The sequence below is a fragment of the Oncorhynchus tshawytscha genome, linkage group LG08 (assembly GCF_018296145.1).
Source record: "Oncorhynchus tshawytscha isolate Ot180627B linkage group LG08, Otsh_v2.0, whole genome shotgun sequence".
Classification (NCBI taxonomy): Eukaryota; Metazoa; Chordata; class Actinopteri; order Salmoniformes; family Salmonidae; genus Oncorhynchus; species Oncorhynchus tshawytscha.
In genome coordinates, this window is record NC_056436.1 from 61,386,085 (window position 1) to 61,395,289 (window position 9,205).

The following is a 9,205-nucleotide window of genomic DNA, read 5'->3' on the forward strand; positions in this document are numbered from 1 at the left end:
TACATTTGAGATTCTTCAAAGTAGCCACCCTTTGCCTTGATGACAGCTTTGCTCCACTCTTGCGCTTTCTCTCAACAAGGTTTATGAGAATTCATTTCAATTAACAGGTGTGCCCTGTCAAAAGTTCATTTGTAGAATTTATTTCCTTCTTATAGGGTTTGAGCCAATCAATTGTGTTGTGACAAGGTAAAGGTGGTATACAGAAGATAGCCCTATTTGGTAAAATATGACCAAGTCCATATTATGGCAAGAACAGCTCAAAAAAGCGAAATGACAGTCCATCATTACTTTAAGACATGAAGTTTCATGAACTTTCAGAGTTTCTTTGAGTGCAGTCGCAAAAACCATCAAGCGCTAAGATAAAACTGGTTCTCATGAGGACCGCCACAGGAAAGGAAGACCCAGATTTACCTCTGCTGCAGAGGAGAAGTTCATTAGAGTTACCAGCTTCAGAAATTGCAGCCCAAATAAATGCTTCACAGAGTTCAAGTAACAGACACATCTCAACATCAACTGTTCAGAGGAGACTGATTGAATCAGGCCTTCATGGTTGAATTGCTGCAAATAAACCACTACTAATGGACACCAATAATAAGAAGAGACTTGCTTGGGCCAAGAAACATGAGCAATGGACATTAGACCAGGGGAAATCTGTCCTTTGGTCTGATGAGTCCAAATCTGAGATTTTTGGTTCCAACCGCCGTGTCTTTGTGAGACGCAGAGTGGGTGAACGGATGATCTCCGTATGTGTGGTTCCCACCGTGAAGCATGGAGGTGTTGGTGTGATGGTGCTTTGCTGGTGACACTGTCTGTGATTTATTTAGAATTCAAGGCACACTTAACCAGCATGGCTACCACAGCATTCTGCAGAAATACACCATCCCATCTGGTTTGTGCTTAGGGGGACTATCATTTGGTTTTCAACAGGACAATGACCCAAAACACACCTCCAGGCTGTGTAAGAGCTATTTGACCAAGAAGGAGAGTGATGGAGTGCTGCATCAGATGACCTGGCCTCCACAAATCACCCAATTGAGATGGTTTGGGATGAGTTGAACCGCAGAGTGAAGGAAAAGCAGCTAACAAGTGCTCAGCATATGTGGGAACTTCTTCAAGACTGTTGGAAAAGCGTTCCAGGTGAAGCTGGTTAAGAGAATGCCAAGAGTGTGCAAAGCTGGCAAAGGTGGCTACTTTGAAGAATCTAAAATCTATTTAGATTTTTTTAACCCTTCTTTGGTTACTACATGATTACATATGTGTCATTTCATAGTTTTGATGTATTCACTATTATTCTAAAAATGTAGAAAATAGTAAAAATAAAGAAAAACCCTTGAATGAGTAGGTGTCCCCAAACTTTTGATTGGTACTGTATTTCCTGATCACATGACCTGACCAAGAAACACATCCAGACCCTATAACCTGGACAGATCAGGTAAACCTCTTGGCCTTATACAACATAGATGAAGAGAGGTCACTAGGTTGTGCCCCCTCCTAGCCTGTTGTTACGCCATCTCCTGACATGCTATGTTGTTTACATCCCAGACCTTAAGATCCCCACTTAATTAAACCAACTGATTGGATAATTCAAACACTTAGACCATTGAGATTATTGGAGATTCAATACAACGAACTGGAATAGTACACATGCAACTCCACATACTGTTGTGTAGGTACAGTGCATTCGGAAAGTATTCAGACCCCTTGACTTTTTCCACATTTTGTTACATTACAGCCTTATTCTAAAATGGATTAAATTGTCTCAAACCCCATCATTAATCTATACACAATACCCCATAATGACAAAACAAAATCTGATTTTTTGACATTTCTGCTTATTTGTAAAAAATGAATTAAATATCACATTTACATAAGTACTCAGTACTTTGTTGAAGCACCTTTGGCAGCGATTACAGCCTTGAGTCTTCTTGGGTATCAGGCTACAAGCATGGCACACCTGCATTTGGGAGTTCTTCCCATTCTTCTCTGCAGATCCTGTCAAGCTCTGTCAGGTTGGATGCGGAGTGTCACTGCACAGCTGTTTTCAGGTCTCTCCAGGACAAAGGCCCTAAACACACAGCCAAAAATGTGTCCTGTAATAAAAACTAATTATATTCCCACTAAGCACAAACCAGATGGGATGGCATATCGAACCCAATGTTCGATCAGGTTCAAGTCCGGGTTCTGGCTGGGCCACTCAAGGACATTCAGAGACATGTCCTGAAGCCACTCCTGCTTTTTCTTGGCTGTGTGCTTAGGGTCGTTGTTCTGTTGGAAGGTGAATCTTCACCCCAGTTTGAGGTCCTGAGCGCTCTGGAGCAGGTTTTCATCAAGGGTCTCTCTGTACTTTGCTCCATTTATCTCTCCTTCGATCCTGACTAGTCTCCCGGTCCCTGCCCCTGAAAAACATCTCCACAGCATGATGCTGCCACCACCGTGCTTCACTGTAGGGAGGGTGCCAGGTTTCCTTCAGATGTTACACTAGTTATTCAGGCCAAAGAGGTCAATCTTGGTTACATCAGACCAGGGAATCTTGTTTCTAGGTGCTCCAAGCGGGCTGTCGTGCTTTTTACTGAGGAGAGCTTCTGTCTGGCCTGATTGGTGGAGTGCTGCAGAGACGGTTGTGGAGAAGGAGATGGAACTCTGAAACTCTGTCAGAGTGACCATCGGGTTCTTCGTCACCACCAAAACATTTCTAAAACTTGTTTTTGCTTTGTCATTATGGGGTATTGTGTGTAGATTAATTCCTCATCAATTTAATGTAGTCCATTTTAGAAGACGGCTGTAACGTAACAAAATGTGGAAAAAAGGAAGGGGTCTGAATACTTTCCCGAATGCACTGTATATACCTTTAGAAGAATTTTACAATGATTCAACTAATTCAACATATATGCAAGGTTTATGAACTCAAATGCAAAACAACAATTGAAGCATCAATCAGTTCTTTGATCAGTCAGCCCTGTGCAGACTCTGCCAAGAGGAAACGGAATCAATAGATCTCTTTTGGTGATGTCCTTCCGTGGCACGTTTATGGAGTCGGGTCCAGGAGTGGTTCTTAAGTTATAATGTCTGTGTTCTGTTGGACCTACAAAAAGTACTGTTAGAAGATCTGAAAAACCACCATCAATCAATGAGAAATATGATTATACCGTTAGGTAAAGTATTTATTTTTTGGTCAATCTCTGTAGAGAGGTACAAAAAGAGAGGTTCACGACCCTCGTAAGACATCACTGTCAAATAGAAGGATGTATTACAGAAGGAAATAGTTAAATGGTACCGGGAAAGATAGACATCTGGGGGTACTTAGCAGCAGAAGAAGTGTTGTTTTCCGTTAGGTTGCTCCAATCGGGGGAGGGGTGGTAGGGTTGGGAAATAAAAAAAATACAAAAAAGTGGGAGATTAGAAATTATGCAAACAATTAGTTTGATAGATTTTGCATTCTATCTGCAATATTGAAGCTGATGATCTATGCAAGATGCACCTGTGGATATTCCAGCGGGGTGCAGGTTTAGTAGCCCTTTATTCCAGAAAGTTATTTTCGTTTAATTAAATTACTTTCGTAATTTTTGGTCACAGGAAATGTACATTTCGAGTATAACGCTCAATGAAACACTGAACTACAACACCGGAAAAAAAAACTGTTTGATACTTTGATCTAAATCCGGATTGCATTATGAATGTTGGTGCTCTTGGGGGGGGATTTGTAGCATTCAAAAATAGCCCACAGTGTAACCAAAAGTATTTGCATTTTGAACAAAGACAAAAATTGGCAAATAAATGTTGCTGATTGCAGATGAGCAGCTCTCACAGCGCAGGTTTCGTCCGTTTTATGACAAATCAGTATTTCATAGTCCGTTACATAAGGAATGCTTGATTTGTCATGAAAATAAACGGTGAAGGGCAGAGGAGATTATTTTTGTCCAAATAATCTTCCCCGTTGAGTGATGACAAGAAGCGTATGCCGCTTGAGCCGTGGGGGTGGGGGGGTGCTGCCATTGACGATACAGCCTTGCCTAAAATGGGAGCGCGACGAAGCGATGACAATCGAACGGTATCAAAGTGGGAACCCGGGCTCTGGTGCTGAGGAGAACGGAGCATCATCACCGACCAAAACACTGCAGCCTTCAGCATCTCAACCGAACCCGCCCCCAAACAAAGGAAAGATGGCCATTTCAAGGTAAAACATGTATTCTCACTGACACATTTGTTGCTGTTTTGGCAACAGTGAAGAGTAGATTGTACAAAATTCATTGATCGGGAGCATCAGTGAGCAAGGATGAACTGGCATTTTGGAAGGGTTGTTTGAATCCCTTTCCTTCTCAATTTCAAGTCGCCTTTGTAAAATACTGTATATGTTTATTTGCAATGCAAGTCGGGTATCAAGGAATAATACTGTCGTCAATTTTGTCAGAATGTATTTGGCGATTGGGGTTCAAATTTGCACAGGTTTCTGTTGATAGATAATGAAATGTACAGACACTCGTACTCTCTTTAGTGGTCTAATGCAGCTGTTACAGACACATTGCCATGGGTATACCATGTATGCAATGGTTTTGCAGCTACAGTGGGGTCTGAAATGATTGAAACACTTGATAAAGATGAGCAATTAGGAATGTATAAAATAAATGATTCAAATACTTAGCTATATTGTATGCTCCAAAAAATTGGGAAATTATATTATTTGATACTATGTTGTTTAATAAGTCGTAGTAAAAAAAAAAGATTTAAAAAAATGTAAATGAATGAATTCATAGTGAAATTACATCAGCCTCAACAATGTAGTCCTCTAGAATTAGAGAGTACATGCTGTTTGAAAGCAGACAAACCTCCGTTCGAGCTTGTGCTTTTGTCTTCTCTCATCCTCTCCTTCAAGAAGAAAACAGACTGACAGAAAAGGGGACCTGTGAGACATCGGGTGGAAACGGTGAAGGCTGTGAGAGCTAGTCACGCATGTTGTCTCCCCCACCCTGCCAACTTCAGCATGTCCACCTCTGAGACGCCTGGTGTGAGCAGTAACTCCAGCACCGTGCCCTGGGACCCTGGTTCCTCTGGTCCTCCTGGCCCCACAGACTGGCCGTCGGTGGCCAACAGCGTGGTGAAGATGGTGCTGATCTCAGCCATCGTGTGTGTGTCTCTGTTTGGTAACGTGGTGGTGTTGTTAGTGTTCCAGAGGAAGCCTCAGCTCCTCCATGTGGCCAACCGCTTCGTGCTCAACCTCCTCCTGGCAGACCTGCTCCAGACTGTGCTGGTCATGCCCTTCGCCATCGCTGCCACCGTGCCTGGTGTGTGGCCCCTGGATGCCCGCTTCTGCCAGGCCCTGATAGTGCTCATGCACCTGTTTGCCTTCGCCGGGGTGAACACCATCATCGTGGTGTCGGTGGACCGTTATCTGGCCATCATCCACCCGCTGTCCTACCCCACCCGCATGACCCCTCATCTGGGCACCAACCTCATTGCCTGCACCTGGGTGTTGAGTCTGCTCCAGAGCACGCCGCCCCTCTACGGCTGGGGGGCCATAGACTTTGACCGCAAGCATAACATGTGTTCTGTGGTGTGGTCCTCCAGCCTGTCCTACTCAGTACTGGTTGCCACCTGCTCCTTCTGGCTGCCGGTGCTCATCATGCTGGGCTGTTACTGGATGGTGTTCAGGGCAGCTAGGAGGCAGAACGCCCTTGTGCACCCCATCCAGACCCAGTCTAAGTCCCAGCCCAACCTGCCTCCGAATCCCCAGGCCCCCTGCCCCGGCAGCCCCCAGCGCCCACCCCAACAGGCACCCCCACCCTTGGACTCCTTCTCAGCTGGGGGGTACCCCATCCGGGGCAGGCACAGACGTTTCCACTACCACTGCAAGGCAGCCCGGGTGGTGTTTGTCATCATGGCCTCGTACATCCTGAGCATGGGACCTTACAGTGTTCTCAACACGGTCTCCATTCGCTCCAGTGCTGCTGTGCCTCCATGGCTCGCCTCCCTAGCCCTGGTGCTCTTCTTCTTGCAGTGCTGCCTCCACCCCTACATCTACGGCTACATGCACCGCAGCGTGAGGAAGGAGTTCCTGGCCCTGCTGTGTGGTCCGCTCTGCAGGCAGGGTCGTCCCTGCCACAACTCCGCCCAGGACAGCTGCTTCACCGTGACCGACGGGCGCTCCACGCACCCCAACCTGCCCACACGTGTCTGCCCCCTCCGCACCTGGGAGGAGGGCACCACCACAGAGGCTACCTCCTCCTCCCCCACCATGGATAGGAGGTCCAGGGACACCCGCAAAGAGACCACCAGCCTGAGCTCTGAGAGAGAGCTGACTGTCCACACCACTACCAAGTAGAACAGTCTACAGAGAAACAGCCCGGGAGATGGGGTTGACTTGTCTTTCATGTGGCTGTTTTCACCTCCAATGAAGACATCATGGTTATTCAGCATGGTTCAACTTGAGCAGATCTGCCTTCTAGTCTACAGGGTTATACATTCTGACATTGTCTGTTTGTTGTGATTCTGGGTTGTTGCATTTTTGATGACCTAGTAATGCTTATTTGCCATAGACATGGTTCCAGGAAAATAATTGCAACCAGAGATGCAGTATTTTCCTTGAAAAGCCATTGTTGGTTCTCCTATTGTTAGGTCATGGTTGACGCGGAATTGAAAAACGCGTATCTACTGTTATGTCTACGAGAGCACTAGACAAGGTCACCAAAGTGTATTTATTGATCATTTTGTGCATTCAAAAGTATGCTTTTATATAACATTAGCCATTGAGAAATATAAAGGGAAGGGGGAGTGTTTCTAGAGGGAATCTCTGTCAAAGTGCCACGAAATAGATCACCTATCATATCAACTTGAAATAACATGCCACAAATGTATTTGAGTGTTGCAAATGCTGCTACAGAACACAATTTCCCCTTGGTGACAGCTTCTGCTTATCTTATGTGGAGAGCATGATTAGTGTATTAACCATTACCACTCACCCTGCCCATGGTGTATAACACCTGATGACAAGGAAGAGATGGTTGAGTGGGCTCAACATGACCACTGATTCATTAGTCTGGGTGTTGTTTCTCAAACAGCATCTCATCTAGCCAATATCCCCCATTTATCTGTGCCCCGTGATTCAGCCAGTCTATGCAGCCTGCCAGTGCAGCCAATTAATTCAGGGTGTTATGGGGACGGTGGAGTGTACATGCCTGTCCGTAAAGCCTATTGAGCAGGCTGAACCGTCTGGCTCCCTCTCAAAGCACCTCGTCAGAGAGCTGTGCAGTGTCTCATTGACTGTTCCCCTCCACTACCAAGTGGATGTGGCTCTACCAAGCCTTCTGAAGGCTACACTGTTCATGTTTGCCTTAGCCAGTTTGGCCCTCTCATCTCGGCGTTTCCAAGGAGGCTGAGAGCTCTCACAAACTTCCGTTACCTGAACGTGGAAATGCTTCTTGGTAGGGCTCCACTGACCACATCCGCTCACTTAGCCGCTTCTGTAAAGCGTAGATACCATATAAGTACTGGTGTTACTTTATCTTTGCACTTTATCAGAGCATAGGGCATGGAGGTCAGACTATTAGTCGATTTGAAACACGTTACAGAGTACTGTAAACCCAGTACTATAGCTAGATTCATGTTGAGACCTCTGAAAATACTGATGGTCTCAAACTTTCAATATAGTAAATGTACATACAGTGCATTGGGAAAGTATTGAGACCCCTTGAGTTTCCACATTTTGTTTCCTTACAGCCTTATTCTGAAATGGATTAAATATTTTTTTCCCTCAATCTACACACAATACCCAAAAATGACAAAGCAAAAACAGGTTATTATTTACATAACTATTCCGACCCTTTGCTATGAGACCCGAAATTGAGCTATGGTGCATCCTGTTTCCATTGATCATCCTTGAGATGTTTCTACAACTTGTTTGGAGTCCACCTGTGATAAATTCAATTGATTGGACATGATTTAGAAAGGCACGCATCTGTCTATAGAAGGTCCCACAGTTGACAGTGCATGTCAGAGCATAAACTGAGCCATGAGGTTGAAGGAACTGTCCGTAGAGCCCCGAGACAGAATTGTGTCGAGGCACAGATCTGAGCAAGAGTACCAAAAAATGTCTGCAGCATTGAAGAACAGAGTGGCCTCCATCATTCTTAAATGGAAGAAGTTTGGAACCACCAAGACTCTTCCTAGAGCTGGCCGCCCGGCCAAACTGAGCAAACAGGGGAGAAGGGCCTTGGCCAGGGAGGTGACCAAGAGCCCGATGGTCACTCTGAAAGAGCTCCAGAGTTCCTCTGTGGAGATGGGAGAAAGCCCCAGATGGACAACTATCTCTGCGGCACTCCACCAATCAGGCCTTTATGGTAGAGTGGCCAGCCACTCCTCCATAGAAGGCAAATGACAGCCCCCCTGGAGTTTGCCAAAAGGCACCGAAAGACTCTCAGACCAAGAGAAACAAGATTCTCTGGCCTGATGAAACCAAAATTGAACTATTTTGCCTGAATGCCAAGAGCCACGTCTGGAGGAAACCTGCCACCATCCCTACGGTGAAGCACGGTGGTGACAGCATCATGCTGTTTGGGTGTTTTTCAGCAGCATGGACCGGGAGACTAGTCAGGATCAAGGTAAAGATGAACAGATCAAAGTACAGAGAGATCCTTGATGAAAACCTGCTCCAGAGCACTCAGGACCTCAGACTGGGGCGAAGGTTCACCTTCCAACAGGACAATGACCCTAAGCACACAGCCAATACAGCGCAGGAGTAGCTTCAGGACAAGCCTCTGAATGTCCTTGAGTGGCCCAGCCAGAGCTCGGACTTGAACCCAATCTAACATCTCCCCGGAGAGCTGAAAATAGCTGTGCAGCGACGCTCCCCATCCAACCTGACAGAGCTTTAGAGGATCTGCAGAGAAAAATGGGAGAAACTCCCCAAATACAGGTGTGCCACGCTTGTAGCGTCATACCCAAGAAGACTTGAGGCTGTAATAGCTGACAAAGGTACTTCAACAAAGTACTGAGTAAAGGGTCTGAATACATATGCAAATGTGATTAGTTTATGTTTATACATTTGCAAAAATGTCTAAAAACCTGTTTTTACTTTCTCATTGTGGGGTATTGTGTGTAGATGGATGAGAAGAAAAAAAACAATTTAAATCAATTTTAGAATATGGCTGTAATGTAACAAAATGTGGAAAAGGTCAAGGGGTCTGAATCCTTTCCAAATGCTCTGTAAATACAA

At 45.4% G+C, this 9,205-nt stretch overlaps 1 protein-coding gene across 1 annotated transcript; it reads left to right on the forward strand.

The window, feature by feature from the left end:
• Positions 1 to 4,830: 4,830 nt before the first annotated feature.
• On the forward strand, positions 4,831 to 7,706 carry LOC112256178 (probable G-protein coupled receptor 101). The gene has a single exon (XM_024429230.2). The coding sequence runs from the start codon at positions 4,979 to 4,981 to the stop codon at positions 6,314 to 6,316; it is 1,338 nt and encodes a 445-aa protein (XP_024284998.1). The 5' UTR covers positions 4,831 to 4,978; the 3' UTR covers positions 6,317 to 7,706.
• Positions 7,707 to 9,205: the final 1,499 nt, after the last annotated feature.

What these genes read in the sequence shown, in the direction of transcription:
- LOC112256178 (XM_024429230.2), top strand. Translation starts at nt 4,979, where the DNA reads ATGTCCACCTCTGAGACGCCTGGTGTGAGCAGTAACTCCAGCACCGTG.